The following is an 18,638-nucleotide window of genomic DNA, read 5'->3' as shown; positions in this document are numbered from 1 at the left end:
TGTCAGTCACGGGGATGGAGGACTCAGTTCAGTGCCTGTCAGTCACGGGGATGGAGGACACAGTTCAGTGCCTGTCAGTCACGGGGATGGAGGACTCAGTTCAGTGCCTGTCAGTCACGGGGATGGAGGACTCAGTTCAGTGCCTGTCAGTGACGGGGATGGAGGACACAGTTCAGTCCCTGTCAGTCACGGGGATGGAGGACACAGTTCAGTGCCTGTCAGTCACGGGGATGGAGGACACAGTTCAGTGCCTGTCAGTCACGGGGATGGAGGACACAGTTCAGTGCCTGTCACTGTCAGTCACGGGGATGGAGGACACACAGTTCAGTGCCTGTCAGTCACGGGGATGGAGGACACTCAGTTCAGTGCCTGTCAGTCACGGGGATGGAGGACACAGTTCAGTGCCTGTCAGTCACGGGGATGGAGGACACTCAGTTCAGTGCCTGTCAGTCACGGGGATGGAGGACACACAGTTCAGTGCCTGTCAGTCACGGGGATGGAGGACACAGTTCAGTGCCTGTCAGTCATGGGGATGGAGGACACACAGTTCAGTGCCTGTCAGTCACGGGGATGGAGGACACAGTTCAGTGCCTGTCAGTCACGGGGATGGAGGACACACAGTTCAGTGCCTGTCAGTCACGGGGATGGAGGACACAGTTCAGTGCCTGTCAGTCACGGGGATGGAGGACACAGTTCAGTGCCTGTCACTGTCAGTCACGGGGATGGAGGACACACAGTTCAGTGCCTGTCAGTCACGGGGATGGAGGACACTCAGTTCAGTGCCTGTCAGTCACGGGGATGGAGGACACACAGTTCAGTGCCTGTCAGTCACGGGGATGGAGGACACAGTTCAGTGCCTGTCAGTCACGGGGATGGAGGACTCAGTTCAGTGCCTGTCAGTCACGGGGATGGAGGACACACAGTTCAGTGCCTGTCAGTCACGGGGATGGAGGACACAGTTCAGTGCCTGTCAGTCACGGGGATGGAGGACACAGTTCAGTGCCTGTCAGTCACGGGGATGGAGGACTCAGTTCAGTGCCTGTCAGTCACGAGGATGGAGGATACAGTTCAGTGCCTGTCAGTGACGGGGATGGAGGACACAGTTCAGTGCCTGTCAGTGACGGGGATGGAGGACACAGTTCAGTGCCTGTCAGTGACGGGGATGGAGGACTCCCCCTGCCCTTCAGTCTCCTCCTCGTCCTCGGATGAGGACAGCGACAGCAGCGAGGTGAAGAACTTCTTGAGGCGTGACCGTGGCTTGCGACGCGGCCGCAGCATGGACGTCTGGGGCTGGTAATCCTCGTCAGAATCCTCACTCACGTCACCACCAATTCTCCCCCTCGATGCAGGTGTTCCCACAGCGACAGTGGCACCCCCTACAGGCAAAGAGACGGGGGCACTGTCGGCAGCAGGGTGTCCGCACAACGCGGCGCCACCTGCAGGCAGCGAGTTGTGGTTCCTGTCACACCCGTCGTCCTGTCTGCCCCGCCACTGCCCCGCCTCCACGCCGACCTCTGTCCTGACATCCGCTGACCTTGACTGACCCTGAGAGAGAGACGCAGGCCCCGGCACAGCAGTGTGGTCAAAGTGAGACACGTCCTGTCCCACACCGCCTGGCAGCATTTCCACCCCTCTCTCCTCCATCATCCCCCCCACACTCCCCTCACCGTCACCTTGGAAGTGTTGAGGTTGCTCAAAGTGATTGGCCGCAGCCCCGGCGTATGCTGGGTCGTCTTCGTCCCACGACTCGGAGTCGGACATGACCAGGGAGCGAAAGAAGCGAGAGAGACGGGACCGCCGCTTCTGACCTTGACTGTTGTCCTCTGACCCTGACCTGCTGACCTCGTCCCCTGACCTTTCGTCGCTGCCCTCGTCGCCTCTCTCGTCGCTGGTGTCGCTGCCCGAGCTGGACTCGGAGGAAGGGGAGGCGGGGGTCGGTGCCGACCTTTGACCCACAGCTACCTGCTCCGCCGCGACGTACCTCTCAAAGTGCTCTCGACCCTGGTTGTCATAGTGACCGGAGAGGTCAACGCCAGGGTCACGCCGCCTGTAGTCAAGAGCAGCACTGCCTCGCACGTCTTGCTCCGCGTCCAGGGGGAAGTCTGTGTCTGTGACAAGCGAGGGGTGGAGCCACGAGTCGTCGCCACGCTCATAACCACCACCACCCAGGCGTGAGGCAGTCACCACTCTCGTCACTGCCCGCCCGTTGTCGGGAGTAACGTAGATCCAGGAGTCGTCAGACAGGCTGGCGGCGGGACTGCCGAAGGAATGGAGGCTGGCCTCTAGCTGTTGCCGTGACAACGGGTGTGGGGAGGATGCGGCCAGAGTGCCCGCTGATGCTGACTGGGGTGTGGGTGCCGCTGACGCTGATGATGGCGACGCCGAGGACTGCGGTGGTGATGTTGGGGGCGGGTTGCTCTCCCTGTCGGGCACGTACACCTCCTTCACCTGCACAACAACAGGTCACTTTGGGTCAACACCACATGCCTCATTGCTTTCTTCACACACACACACACACACACACACACACACACACATCTGCACTAAATGACTTCCCCAAAACTCACAACACCTCAGTTTGGGTCAAGATGACAGTGATGTCTTATTCCTTCCTTCTCACACTGTCAAACACTCACAAACATCTACACTAAGTGACTCCCGCTAAACTCACAACAACACCTCACTTTGGGTCAAGAGTCTCAACACCTCACTTTGGGTCAAGAGTCTCAACACCTCACTTTGGGTCAAGAGTCTCAACACCTCACTTTGGGTCAAGAGTCTCAACACCTCACTTTGGGTCAAGAGTCTCAACACCTCACTTTGGGTCTTACTTTGGGTCAAGAGTCTCCAACACCTCACTTTGGGTCAAGAGTCTCAACACCTCACTTTGGGTCAAGAGTCTCCTTTCTTACTTCTCACACTGTCAAACCCACAGGAGCTGTGGTCAAACCCACAGACATCTATCTACACTCAGTGACTCCTGTGCACTTAACTCGCAACAACATTACCCTTATGTTTTTTACCAAAGATTTTGCAATGGTAAACTTAACACAGTCACTCTATACATGTATAGATCTCCCTTCCCCCCAGAGCGCCCAATACACACACACTGTCACTCTATACATGTATCTCCCTTCCCCCCCCCCCCCCCCCCCCCCAGAGCGCCCAATACACACACACTGTCCAGACCTGTTTACCCTAAACCCGAGGCAAGAGTACTTTCCCAAAAAGTTGAGTGTATTTTTCAAAAAGTTGGTGTACTTTGCAAGCAAAGCCATATGGGCTAGGGAAAATGTACGCGTGTGTGCAAACGTGTTTGTGTAATAATAGCATGTCTTGTGGGATAAAACAATTTTATTTACCTGTCAGTTTATAGCATTATAACCAGTGTCTTCCAAACAGATTGATAATGAAAAGATGAAGTTTGTGAAATAACATCTGCGGTTGACAGTGGCAAGTTCATTTTTACAATCATCTCAGAAAACATTGCTTCAGCACGGACTACAGCCTTTTCTTCTGGCAGGATTTGATTTGCGGGAATGAACTTCATAATTCCTTGGCAGCTTTCAGCGGATTTCTTTGCAGCAACCTTGTCCAGGTGAGATTTGGAATTGCAGTGTCGTTCGATGTCATATTTCCCAGCATGGGCAACGGAGAAATCTGATTTACAATACTTGCAGTGTGCATGACTTTTTCCCATAGTAGACTCCACAATTCCTGGCTCTTTCTTATATTTCTCCAAGAAAATCTGCTGCTTCTGCTGTTTAGATTTGGTACAGTCATCCAAAACTGGCAAATTTTTCCGCTTCATTTTGCCACGATTGTCCAGACGATCGCACGTGCCAACAACTGAACAAGGTTTCCACAGCTGAAGACTCGCTGTCATGGTTATCTCCCTTCGACCGAAACCGGTATCAGTTGTACCATCCCGTAATCAGCACACCAACACCGGAAAACGTATTCTAGACCTTTTCTTAGGCGTATTTTGTGCGTGTGTCGCGTATTTGCGTACCGATAATAATTTGGCGTACAAAATACGCCCAAATCGTACTGGTAAACAGGTCTGACTGTCACTCTATTTACTGTCTATACATGTAACTCCCTTCCCCCCCCCCCCCCCCCCCCCCCCCCCCCCCGAGAGCGCCCATCACGCACACACACTGTCACTCTATACATGTATCTCCCTCCCCCCCGAGAGCGCCCAATACACACACACACACTGTCACTCTATACATATATATATATCTAAATATAGGTCCCTGCTACAGCGCATAAACATTATAATCCAGATCCCTGAAACACCGCTCTACACAATGCTAACTACAGCGCATAAACATTATAATCCAGATCCCTGAAACAGCGCGGTACACAATGCTAACTACAGCCAGATCCCTGAAACACCGCGGTACACAATGCTAACTACAGCGCGGTACACAATGCTAACTACAGCCAGATCCCTGAAACACCGCGGTACACAATGCTAACTACAGCCAGATCCCTGAAACACCGCGGTACACAATGCTAACTACAGCGCGGTACACAATGCTAACTACAGCCAGATCCCTGAAACAGCGCAGTACACAATGCTAACTACAGCGCGGTACACAATGCTAACTACAGCCAGAACCCTGAAACACCGCGGTACACAATGCTAACTACAGCCAGATCCCTGAAACAGCGCGGTACACAATGCTAACTACAGCCAGATCCCTGAAACACCGCGGTACACAATGCTAACTACAGCCAGATCCCTGAAACAGCGTGGTACACAATGCTAACTACAGCCAGATCCCTGAAACAGCGCGGTACACAATGCTAACTACAGCCAGATCCCTGAAACAGCACGGTACACAATGCTAACTACAGCCAGATCCCTGAAACAGCGCGGTACACAATGCTAACGACAGCCAGATCCCTGAAACAGCGCGGTACACAATGCTAACTACAGCCAGATCCCTGAAACAGCGCGGTACACAATGCTAACGACAGCCAGATCCCTGAAACAGCGCGGTACACAATGCTAACTACAGCCAGATCCCTGAAACAGCGCGGTACACAATGCTAACTACAGCCAGATCCCTGAAACAGCGCGGTACACAATGCTAACTACAGCCAGATCCCTGAAACAGCGCGGTACACAATGCTAACTACAGCCAGATCCCTGAAACACCGCGGTACACAATGCTAACTACAGCCAGATCCCTGAAACAGCGCGGTACACAATGCTAACTACAGCCAGATCCCTGAAACACCGCGGTACACAATGCTAACTACAGCCAGATCCCTGAATTAAACAGCGCGGTACACAATGCTAACTATAGCGCATTATAAACATAAAATATCTGTTTCCATTTCTACTGGCTTAATCTTGCACAGTTTTGAGCATACGATTATCTTGCACAGTTTTCAGCATACGATTATCTAAAGTTTGAAATTGACAGTTACTTACCATGTCAAGGGGGTATATATAACCAAAATGCAACAACAAATTTGTTTTTTAAAACAGCTCAATTTATTCAAAATGCTTTATAAAGCAGCAATTAGGAACAATTCCCTGTATTTACAAAGTGACAAACGCCAACCCCCACCCCCCCCCCCCCCCCCAATCCCCTGTTTTTAATGTGACCAGATCACACAACAAAATCCGGTATAAATATCTCACTGTTCCTGCTCGAATACCTAACATTTTTACAGGGTTGTGACCCACATTCTACAATTGTTTATGATCCAGGCCGCTTCAAACAACTCTTCTTTCTTCAAGTTCAAGGACAACACCTTCTCCACAACACAATAACACTGACAGCAAAACTTGATACCCTGTGATTCTATTTTTATCCCCCCCCCCCCCCCCCCAGTTCTTCCCTCTTGCGAAAAACATAAAGTTGTGAGTGATCAACAGTGTGACTGTATGCTTGCACAGGTAAACTAGGTCACAGCACCCGGTAAACCAGGTCACAGAAACACTCTCTGTAGGGGGTGACATTGACACAAGGAGGGGATTAGCATATTGCATGACTAGAACACGAGGTGCGGTAAACAAGTCGTGACACAAGCACCGTTCATTGACACAGCTAGGGTGCAGTGAGTCAGTGTGTCGCTCGCACAACACGATTGGGGTCAGATCACAACATAAGCGAGGTCAGATGGAGACAACAACAGCCAACATGTGCAGAACCACACGTTCAACACCAAAATGGGAATCACTGCAATTAAATCTGAGAGGAATGACACACAAAGCATGCATGTTTGTACTAGTCATCGCTATCAGTATCACTGAGTCAAGATTATAAAGTTGTTTACTTATCTTCTCATTTTTCACAAAGGGGATGTGTGAGGTGTGTGTGTGTGTGGGGGGGGGACTGGGGGGCAGGAGGGGGTAGGATGGGGGGGGGGGGGGGGTGGCAGGGGAAAGCATTACTGAGAAATTTCTGCTTGTCAAATCTAACATTTCTTTCGGCGTCTGTAATAAACTCATAATCAAAACTTCATGGAAAAAAATTACTTTCGGAGAATTCCTGACTTAAAATCTGATTAGGCAATAAATTACAGAACACCCAATCCTGTAACTGCCAAACTGTAAACTGTAACTGGCCAAGCTGTAAACTGTAACTGGCCAAGCTGTAAACTGTAACTGGCCAAGCTGTAAACTGTAACTGGCCAAGCTGTAAAGTGTAACTGGCCAAACTGTAAAGTGTAACTGGCCAAGCTGTAAAGTGTAACTGGCCAAGCTGTAAAGTGTAACTGGCCAAGCTGTAAAGTGTAACTGGCCAAGCTGTAAAGTGTAACTGGCCAAACTGTAAACTGTAACTGGCCAAGCAGCCTTCAGCTTCTCAAGTTTTATTTATGATTTGTCCTTCCTATATCGGGTTTGTTTCATGAGCCATTGTAAAGCATTTTGAGTTGTAGAGAAACGCTATATCAAGCCATTGTAAAGCATTTTGAGTTGTAGAGAAACGCTATATCAAGCCATTGTAAAGCATTTTGAGTTGTAGAGAAACGCTATATCAATGTTTTATTAGTATTATTATTATTGCTTACATTTCCTGATATTTCATTTACCAGGAAATCTGTTTTGAGGTCAGGAATTCATAAAAAGTAAGAATACAAGAATGACGAATTGTGCAGAACAGATACATGTGTCAGACCAGCCATGTTAGCTGGATACAACAATAAGTGTGACAGAAAGACAACCTCAGATTATCACACCACGGAGAAAACATCACATTGATTATGACACCACGGAGAAAACATCACATTGATTATCACACCACTGGAGGCAGAAAACTAAATCAAATAACAATGTGCTGCAAATAAAACAAACAACAGGACAGCAAGCCAGATATGAAAACAAGCTGTGGTTGTTACTCTTTATCACTTGACACTACAGACACACAGTGTGACACAGGGCTAAGAGAGAAGACAGGCATATGATATCGCATAGTTATCTCACTCAACACAACTTCACACACAGAAGACAGTCCACAGTGGAACTGAAAGCAAAAACAAACAACAACACACAGCGTGACACAGGGCTTAGAGAGAAGACAGGCATATGATATCGCACAGTTATCTCACTCAACACACAGCGTGACACAGGGCTCAGAGAGAAGACAGGCATATGATATCGCACAGTTATCTCACTCAACACACAGCGTGACACAGGGCTCAGAGAGAAGACAGGCATATGATATCGCACAGTTATCTCACTCAACACACAGCGTGACACAGGGCTTAGAGAGAAGACAGGCATATGATATCGCACAGTTATCTCACTCAACACACAGCGTGACACAGGGCTCAGAGAGAAGACAGGCATATGATATCGCACAGTTATCTCACTCAACACACAGCGTGACACAGGGCTTAGAGAGAAGACAGGCATATGATATCGCACAGTTATCTCACTCAACACACAGCGTGACACAGGGCTTAGAGAGAAGACAGGCATATGATATCGCACAGTTATCTCACTCAACACACAGCGTGACACAGGGCTTAGAGAGAAGACAGGCATCGCACAGTTATCTCACTCAACACACAGCGTGACACAGGGCTTAGAGAGAAGACAGGCATATGATATCGCACAGTTATCTCACTCAACACACAGCGTGACACAGGGCTCAGAGAGAAGACATGATATCGCACAGTTATCTCACTCAACACACAGCGTGACACAGGGCTTAGAGAGAAGACAGGCATATGATATCGCACAGTTATCTCACTCAACGCACAGCGTGACACAGGGCTCAGAGAGAAGACAGGCATATGATATCGCACAGTTATCTCACTCAACACACAGCGTGACACAGGGCTTAGAGAGAAGACAGGCATATGATATCGCACAGTTATCTCACTCAACACACAGCGTGACACAGGGCTCAGAGAGAAGACAGGCATATGATATCGCACAGTTATCTCACTCAACACACAGCGTGACACAGGGCTCAGAGAGAAGACAGGCATATGATATCGCACAGTTATCTCACTCAACACACAGCGTGACACAGGGCTCAGAGAGAAGACAGGCATATGATATCGCACAGTTATCTCACTCAACACACAGCGTGACACAGGGCTCAGAGAGAAGACAGGCATATGATATCGCACAGTTATCTCACTCAACACACAGCGTGACACAGGGCTCAGAGAGAAGACAGGCATATGATATCGCACAGTTATCTCACTCAACACACAGCGTGACACAGGGCTTAGAGAGAAGACAGGCATATGATATCGCACAGTTATCTCACTCAACACACAGCGTGACACAGGGCTGAGAGAGAAGACAGGCATATGATATCGCACAGTTATCTCACTCAACGCACAGCGTGACACAGGGCTCAGAGAGAAGACAGGAATATGATATCGCACAGTTATCTCACTCAACACACAGCGTGACACAGGGCTTAGAGAGAAGACAGGCATATGATATCGCACAGTTATCTCACTCAACGCACAGCGTGACACAGGGCTCAGAGAGAAGACAGGAATATGATATCGCACAGTTATCTCACTCAACACACAGCGTGACACAGGGCTCAGAGAGAAGACAGGCATATGATATCGCACAGTTATCTCACTCAACACACAGCGTGACACAGGGCTTAGAGAGAAGACAGGCATATGATATCGCACAGTTATCTCACTCAACACACAGCGTGACACAGGGCTTAGAGAGAAGACAGGCATATGATATCGCACAGTTATCTCACTCAACACACAGCGTGACACAGGGCTTAGAGAGAAGACAGGCATATGATATCGCACAGTTATCTCACTCAACACACAGCGTGACACAGGGCTCAGAGAGAAGACAGGCATCGCACAGTTATCTCACTCAACACACAGCGTGACACAGGGCTCAGAGAGAAGACAGGCATCGCACAGTTATCTCACTCAACACACAGCGTGACACAGGGCTCAGAGAGAAGACAGGCAGGCATATGATATCGCACAGTTATCTCACTCAACACACAGCGTGACACAGGGCTCAGAGAGAAGACAGGCATATGATATCGCACAGTTATCTCACTCAACACACAGCGTGACACAGGGCTTAGAGAGAAGACAGGCATATGATATCGCACAGTTATCTCACTCAACACACAGCGTGACACAGGGCTCAGAGAGAAGACAGGCATATGATATCGCACAGTTATCTCACTCAACACACAGCGTGACACAGGGCTTAGAGAGAAGACAGGCATATGATATCGCACAGTTATCTCACTCAACACACAGCGTGACACAGGGCTTAGAGAGAAGACAGGCATATGATATCGCACAGTTATCTCACTCAACGCAACTTCATGCACACACAGAAGACAGTCCACAGTGCAACTGAAACCAAATTCAAAGAAACGATAAAAAGCCTGAGTAGTCGCTACCTGAGATATAGAATGTGAGAGGGATGACCCACACATGTCCATGCTTGTTTTCATTCTGTACACTCTACTTTCTACAACTACGAGTATGAATCTATTTCTGTAACATTTGGCGGCCTCCATCTCTGCTTCTTGCTCTCTGTCAACTTCAAAATTAAACTCAATTATGGAATGCTGGTTGTCATTTAAGCTCAGATACTAGGCAACCTACATCAGAAGTGATCGATGATGCAGATGTGTGACAATAGATATATATACCCGTATAAGGGCTAAAAGTAACACAAATTTGGGAGTACATTTTGTATCTCAAATGGAATTCAATTATGACAGAAACTTGAAAATATTTTGTAACTTGAAACATGAACACCAACGTGTGCAATTAAAGTTGGTGTTTTGCGTCTGACATCATCAACATACAGTGGAACCCCCTTTTAGACTTTCACAAATCTGAGAAAACCAGGTCTGAAAAGGGAGGGAGTCTTTAATGGGGTTACATTTGGTAACCCTAACCCTAACCCTAACGAGTTACATTTGGTAACCCTAACCCTTTAATGGGGTTACCCTAACCCTCTAATGGGGTTACATTTGGTAACCCTAACCCTAACCCATAAGGGTTACATTTACAAACGTTATGAAAAAAACAATCTGAGAAAACAGGGTTTTAAAAGTGAGGGAGTTTTAAATCTCCACCGTAACTGGCAAGTTTCTTATGTAAGCAATCGATGAAAGTACCGACTCATTGAAAATGACAATTTTTCTGTCACAAACGTTATGGGCTCAAGCGAAAAACATGACGTTGATATTTTCTCAAATGTTTATGAATTCAGAAACTTGACACGCGCCATATCTCTCTCATTTCTCTCATCAAAGCAAGGGGTGAGAATGTTAGCATGCACCACACACTGCAACACAGTCACAGCCATCGCAACACAAAGAGGTAGCAGCAACATCAAGACCACTAACAGCCAACACGATGAAAATCAAGGGCACTAACTGCAGTCTCATCATCTGCCCCTGCCTCAGCACCCCCGTCGTCGTCACCATGGCGACCGAATGACTTCTGACACAGCTCCACCAGGCGCACCAGCTTGAAGTCGCGGGGAAACACGTCGACGCCTGCCGCCTCAAAGGTCAGGTCGTAACGCTGGCGACACTCGGGACACGACAGAACGCGCTCGCAGGCGCGAGTATTGAGGTACTTGCGTGTGAGCATGTCCTGCAGACACACGCGGCAGTACACGTGTCCACACGGCAGACGACGAGGTTCGCGGAACAGGTCCATGCAAATAGGACAGGTCAGCTCCGCCTTCAGATCCTCCGCCTCCATGGTTGCCTGGTCAAGGTCGTCACCTAACGGACAAGTGACAAATGCTCTGAAAGAGACAGAAAGCGTGCTTGTTATAATGGTTACAGTTCCATTCCCTGTTTTGTGTTGATGTACTCCATATTCTTACACGACAATGTGTCTTCGCTTTCCCTAATGCAGCTTCAAATTAAGTCCTCTTGGTACACGCACCCTCTTGGTACACGCACCCTCTTGGTACACGCACCCTCTTGGTACACGCACCCTAAGGCAACCCCAAAGTCAGGCTGACACTGGAGCAACATGCCACATTGATCAGTACATGAACTCAAAACTGTAATCAAACAAAACCTATCGACTCATAATCAGTATTTGATGGGTTATGAAATTGTTTGTGATGGGGTAATTAATTGACTTATCTTAAGAAGGGCTATTTATAGAATGAGGACTGGGCTTCACACACAGCTAAGCTTCACAACTATGATCGGCATAATCAGTACAGGACCATTATTGGTACAGGACCATAATCAGTACAGGACCATTACTGGTACAGGACCAGTATTGGTACAGGACCATAATCAGTACAGGACCATTATTGGTGGTACCGGCACGGTTGGCCTAGTGGTAAGGCGTCCGCCCCGTGATCGGGAGGTCCCGTACGAAACGTTCTTATAAGAAATTGGACCCAATTTCATATAAGATTCTTATAAGAGTCTTGTATGACAATTTCATATATGTGGCTTATAGGTATTTTAAATGCAAATGAGGTAAATTCTTATAAGAAACTTATATGAATCATATATGAACCTATAACCTGAGCTCATATAGGTCTCTTATATGAATCTTATATTCTCTTATAAGAAAGCTATAGGTCTCTTATATGAAATGTTCATATATGAGACTTATAAGAATCTTATATGAAACCTACATCTCCCTTATAGGATTCTTATATGTCTCATATATGATATTTATATGTCTCATACTAGACACACGACCTTGACCTACATTTGTGTTTACAAGGGAAATAACACCTGCTTAACCCAATTTAACTGTCTTGACTTTGAATTATAATGAATCCAACTGCAAAATACCTTTTGGTTCAGTATATATATACATATCTTAACTGAAGTTGTGTTTATTTTGAGGGCAAAAACAAACAGATCTCTAAATCACTGGTCACAAGAAGAGGAGTAAGACATGCATTGTCCTCTTCAAATCCAATACTTTGAAACTTGAAATTATGAACAAGAAACAACAAACAAGTTACAGCCACAAATAATTTTCTTGAATATGCACAGCTGTCACAGTTTCTTGTTGCTTGAACCAAAGTAGTGCTGGTAAACATGATTTGATCACCTGATGCAGAACCAGAACTGTAAAGTAAAACAAATAATGGAGGGAAATTCTGGATTTTGAATAAAAACACAAACCTGTCAGTGTCAAGCTGTTGGGTTGGTTGGGCTGCCAGCCACCCACAAACATCAGCATGACATAAACATTCTCTTCACATATTCATACATCAAGTCCAATTATTTCTGTAAGAACTTTGCATTTTAGTCCTGCTCTTTCACTGATTTTCTGCTAAACATCCTCACAGAGCTGCTGTCACAAAGATGGCCGTTCAGTCAGGGGGAGATAATGCTCAAGGCAAACCATCCACTTCCTGTTCATATATGAAACATATATGAAAGCCAGTATTGCCAGTAATTCAGCATTGTCCAATATTTTTTCTAAGTCCTGAATTCTCCTATGCAGAAACTAAGTGATGATTCATATAAGAGTCATATAAGATTCATATAAGAAACATATAAGAGAACTATAGGTTTCTGGAAGTGCAGGTTCTCATATATGATTCATATATGATTCTTATATGAATTGGGGTCTTTTTCATATAAGAGACTTATAAGAAACCTATTCCTACAACTGACATACATAGCTTTTTACTTGTCATATATATGAAACTTATATGTTTCTTATAAGAAACTTATATGTCTCTTATATGTTCATATATGTTCATTTCGTACGGGGTCGTGGGTTCGAACCCCGGCCGGGTCATACCTAAGACTTTAAAATTGGCAATCTAGTGGCTGCTCCGCCTGGCGTCTGGCATTATGGGTTTAGTGCTAGGACTGGTTGGTCCGGTGTCAGAATAATGTGACTGGGTGAGACATGAATGATGAAGCCTGTGCTGCGACTTGTCTTGTGTGTGGCGCACGTTAAATGTCAAAGCAGCACCGCCCTGATATGGGCCTTCGTGGTCGGCTGGGCGTAAAGCAAACAAACAAACAAACAAACAAACCTCTGAACACAGACGAATTGTGTCGCAAAAACAGATGACTCATCACAATCAGCGGGAGGTTCAAACTTCAAGGTGCAAACAACGTAGACCTGATGAAATAGGTAAACAAAACGTCAGAGGGTTAGCAGTCAATAATGGCCTATCATGGTGAAAATGGGGGGGGGGGGGGGGGGGAGGGGAGGTTGGGGAGATACATGTCAACAATACTGGTCACAGCATGCAAGTTACTGGCTGAATGATGAATCAACAACAGACTTTCCTCTCAAACTTTCCATCTTGGTGTTTGCGTAGTGGTGATTCATGATTCGTGATCACTGGCACGTAAGGTCATAAAATTCAGCACAAATCGACAAAATGATTCAAAATGTGAGTCTGTTGCCAGGCAATTACAACTCAAGACGTACGCGTGATGGCGATGATTCATAGCCATTCTGGGCAGCCATACATTTAGAACGAAAAAGCAACTCTACGTCTGAACAAGTATTGTGCATTCATAAAAAAAAATCTCTGCTGCAGTTTGCTAGTAGGCCAAATAATAATATATGTTGGTTTACGGTAACGTGACAACAAAAAATAGGGTCGGTAGGTCAGCTTTTTGGGTAGTTTTTATAGTGGTTTTTATAGTGGGTTTTTTTAGTCTCGGTATGGTTTGCAAATTATGCCAAAGGTTTTTTTGAGTGTTTTTTTGAACAACAAGAAGAGCAAACGCTCGATCGAGTCACTTTCGCAGTTCTGAATATTATATGAGGCATCAGATGGACAGGAAGAAATTGCTATTCACAACACAATGAGTCACGTTCACATAAAATTTGAGCCCGGTCACTTTTATAGTTTCCGAGAAAAGCCCAACGTTAAGTTGTGTGTTGCCGAACAGAAAAGGCTAGTTATCTCCCTTGTTTTTCTGATAACGTTCGTAAAAGGCTACAGATGTAAATACTTTGATGTAAAGAATAATCCTACAAAGTTTCAATCACATCCGATGAACTTTGTCAAAGATATAAAATGTCTAATTTTTCCTTTGACGCTGACCTGTGACCTTGAAAAAGGTCAAAGGTCAACGAAACCATCGTTAAAGTGTAGAGGTCATTGGAGGTCACGACTAAACAAAATATGAGCCCGATCGCTTTGATAGTTTCCGAGAAAAGTCCAACGTTAAGGTGGTCCGGCCGGACAGACTAACACTGACCGATTACATAGTCACTTTTTCTCAAGTGACTCAAAAATTGAAAAAAAGGTGATACGGTTGGCTCCCACACAAAAATAGGGTCAGTCGGGTTACCCTAAACAAACATTTTTGGTTTGTTGGCCGCCAACCCTTGTGAAGCTTCAAGTGTAACCATGGATTGTGTTGGCATCATCAGCTTCAAGTGTAACCATGGATTGTGTCGGCATCATCAGCTTCATCAGCTTCAAGTGTGACCATGGATTGTGTTGGCATCATCAGCTTCAAGTGTGACCATGGATTGTGTTGGCATCATCAGCTTCAAGTGTGACCATGGATTGTGTTGGCATCATCAGCTTCAAGTGTGACCATGGATTGTGTTGGCATCATCAGCTTCAAGTGTAACCATGGATTGTGTTGGCATCATCAGCTTCAAGTGTAACCATGGATTGTGTTGGCATCATCAGCTTCAAGTGTAACCATGGATTGTGTTGGCATTATCAGCTTCAAGTGTAACCATGGATTGTGTTGGCATCATCAGCTTCAAGTGTAACCATGGATTGTGTTGGCATCATCAATTTCAAGTGTAACCATGGATTGTGTTGGCATCATCAGCTTCAAGTGTAACCATGGATTGTGTTGGCATCATCAGCTTCAAGTGTAACCATGGATTGTGTTGGCATTATCAGCTTCAAGTGTAACCATGGATTGTGTTGGCATTATCAGCTTCAAGTGTAACCATGGATTGTGTTGGCATCATCAGCTTCAAGTGTAACCATGGATTGTGTTGGCATTATCAGCTTCAAGTGTAACCATGGATTGTGTTTGCATCATCAGCCAGGCTATTTCTGTTACAACTTAACATGCTACACTAAACACTTTAGCTACACTAAACGCTTTAGCTACACTAAACGCTTTAGCTACACTAAACGCTTTAGCTACACTAAACGCTTTAGCTACACTAAACGCTTAACACTAACACTAGTAACAGTTGGCAGCTGTGTCACTAAACGCTTAACACTAACAGTTGGCAGCTGTGTCACTAAACGCTTAACACTAACAGTTGGCAGCTGTGTCACTAAACGCTTAACACTAACAGTTGGCAGCTGTGTCACTAAACGCTTAACACTAACAGTTGGCAGCTGTGTCACTAAACGCTTAACACTAACAGTTGGCAGCTGTGTCACTAAACGCTTAACACTAACAGTTGGCAGCTGTGTGTAAATCTCTTTTGTGTGTCTGCCCCTGAAAAAAACAACTTCTTGAGCGTTCACATGTTGATCTCATCAAGTGTGTTGTGTTCACATCTCATCAAGTGTTGTGTTGTGTTCACATCTCATCAAGTGTGTTGGTAAAACTGATGTGTGTGTCTCACCCAAACAATGACAATGAGATAAAAAGTCAAATCAGTCTTCAAAGATTGACAGAGTGACTAACAAAAACAAAAAAGGTATTTTTCTTGCGGCTTGAAAGATCTTTCTCCTCACACCACCTCTCTCCCTCTCTTTTACATACACACACACGCCGCGCGCACACACATGCTGCATGCTAACAGAACACACACACACGCCGCGCGCACACACATGCTGCATGCTAACAGAACACACACACACGCCGCGCGCACACATGCTGCATGCTAACAGAACACACACACACGCACGCACACACACACATGCTGCATACAAACACACACACACACACACACAGTCACACACACACAAACTTAATGTTTAATGTTGGTAGGTGCTGACGTTGATGGATGGTCTCTCACAGATCTCAGTGATTTTTTTTTTTAGGCAGGGTTTTTACATCTCAGTGATATATATATGTTTTCAGTGTGAACGTTGCTTGTTTGTTAGTTTGTATGGGAATAATGTCTCAGTGAGTGGTAACTGGTATCCTTCAGTTTGTAGTGTACCTTGTGTTCCACTCCCACGGTTAGTGATTGGAACGCACTGTAACTCCCACTGACCCCAACACCCCCGGCGTCAAACAGTACCCCTTGGGTAGGTCGGGGGATTCCTGGAGCCATCTTAGCATCTAACCGACCCTCAACTTTATCCTCCTCCCCCTCAGGCCAAAACATACACCGGATGAACTCACGCACCCCCTACCCACCCCTCACAAACCATCTGCGCGAGCAACAAGTCACATACATGTGTAACTGTAAGGCCTACAATGGGCTACATATGACTCACTGACACGTTTCTCACACATGCTCAAACAGACCGACTCATTCATGATCATGTCGTCATGCGGTGTATTTTTATGTCTGTCGCAGTATACGCTGCCACAATACAAAGTCCAACTCAGAAAAATAGGATGATGTATCTTATTTCAAGCTGTCTGGGCGATAAATGTTCGTAAACACCTCTAACACAGGCTCACGAGAACAGAGGAGGGGATATATATATATGGGGGGGGGGGGGGGGGGGGGTGTTGTTGTTTACGTCTTATATTCTCAGCCTCTTCCTTCTTCCCTGTTTGAGTTAGATTTCCACCTGATAGGACCGATATAGGCCTGCATTTTTCGCACACGCCGCGAGAAAGCTACGGGTACCTCCACGATTGATCGTAAAAATCCAGCACTGATCGAAACAGAAAGTACTTATAGGCAACACCTTACAGACGACAACTGCTTTCAAATGACATTATCTCAGTGTTGCCAAAAATAACCAACAATCTGTGACCATTCAAAGTGTTCAAACAACACTATCGATTTGGAGCCTTCCTTTTGCTCTCTAAAGTGGGAAAATACTGAGGCAATGTGCAAGCTCGCGCCAGTGTCAGAGTTTGGCTAAAGGTTGCGAAGAGACTAAATTTCCACTTGATTGAACCGATGAAGACGGCCCATTTGACCGTAAGATCTCGTTTCAGTGCCTTAGAAATGAAGGGCGATTGTAACAGAAACAGTACTTACTTCAAAAAGAACGTTTCCCTTCCATGCCGAGCGCTACACGGCTATCGAGAAGTAATCCATTCCATCGTCACAATCATTATGCTACCGTCACGCCATTACGGTCGGCATTCGGCTGAAGTCGGCGGTCGTTGCTCAACTTCGGCAAATTCCGCCATCTGTTCATGTCATGACCTCGGCGGGACATAATTTTGATCTGTCATCTCAGGTTCAGTTTTGTTTGCTCCTAAACTGTTTTCGTGATGGTGTGTGTCTATTGACACTTTATTATATAAAAAATAAAAATAAAAAACGCGTTTCTGACGCTGTAGTGCTATGCAAGCAGCACAGAATCTCTGTCACAAATCTCTTGTGTGTCGATGACACGACTGAGAGGGGGCGTGGCACAAGAGAACACCAAAGAGGGCCATGACAGTACAAGAACGATTCTTCCGGTATATGCCGGAAACCTGAATCGATTATAGCCTCTTTTTATATTTAGTCAAGTTTTGACTAAATATTTTAACATCGAGGGGGAATCGAAACGAGGGTCGTGGTGTATGTGCGTGTGTCTGTCTGTCTGTCTGTCTGTCTGTCTGTGTGTGTGTGTGTGTAGAGCGATTCAGACTAAACTACTGGACCGATCTTTATGAAATTTGACATGAGAGTTCCTGGGTATGAAATGCCCGAACGTTTTTTTCATTTTTTGGATAAATGTCTTTGATGACGTCATATCCGGCTTTTCGTGAAAGTTGAGGCGGCACTGTCACGCCCTCATTTTTCAACCAAATTGGTTCAAATTTTGGTCAAGTAATCTTCGACGAAGCCCGGGGTTCGGTATTGCATTTCAGCTTGGTGGCTTAAAAATTAATTAATGACTTTGGTCATTAAAAATCGGAAAATTGTAAAAAAAAATAAAAATTTATAAAACGATCCAAATTTACGTTTATCTTATTCTCCATCATTTGCTGATTCCAAAAACATATAAATATGTTATATTCGGATTCAAAACAAGCTCTGAAAATTAAATATATAAAAATTATTATCAAAATTAAATTGTCCAAATCAATTTAAAAACACTTTCATCTTATTCC

The 18,638-nt window shown here is 45.8% G+C and overlaps 1 protein-coding gene across 2 annotated transcripts; it reads right to left on the bottom strand.

Moving 5' to 3' along the window:
* Positions 1-221: 221 nt before the first annotated feature.
* On the bottom strand, positions 222-17,815 carry LOC138980584 (uncharacterized). Of its 2 annotated transcripts, XM_070353483.1 has the most exons (4): positions 17,569-17,815; positions 13,487-13,575; positions 10,879-11,257; positions 222-2,448 (listed from the first exon to the last, which is right to left on the bottom strand). In XM_070353483.1, the coding sequence occupies exons 3-4, from the start codon at positions 11,209-11,211 to the stop codon at positions 1,141-1,143; spliced, it is 1,641 nt and encodes a 546-aa protein (XP_070209584.1). In that variant the 5' UTR covers positions 11,212-11,257; positions 13,487-13,575; positions 17,569-17,815; the 3' UTR covers positions 222-1,140. The 2 variants fall into 2 exon arrangements, with proteins under 2 accessions (XP_070209584.1, XP_070209585.1); XM_070353484.1 differs by lacking the exon at positions 13,487-13,575.
* Between the last annotated feature and the right edge of the window lie 823 nt (positions 17,816-18,638).

The sequence above is a fragment of the Littorina saxatilis genome, linkage group LG11 (genome assembly GCF_037325665.1).
Source record: "Littorina saxatilis isolate snail1 linkage group LG11, US_GU_Lsax_2.0, whole genome shotgun sequence".
In the NCBI taxonomy this organism is placed as follows: Eukaryota; Metazoa; Mollusca; class Gastropoda; order Littorinimorpha; family Littorinidae; genus Littorina; species Littorina saxatilis.
Note: the sequence above shows the minus strand (reverse complement) of the source record. Positions and strands in the feature narration are given on the sequence as shown.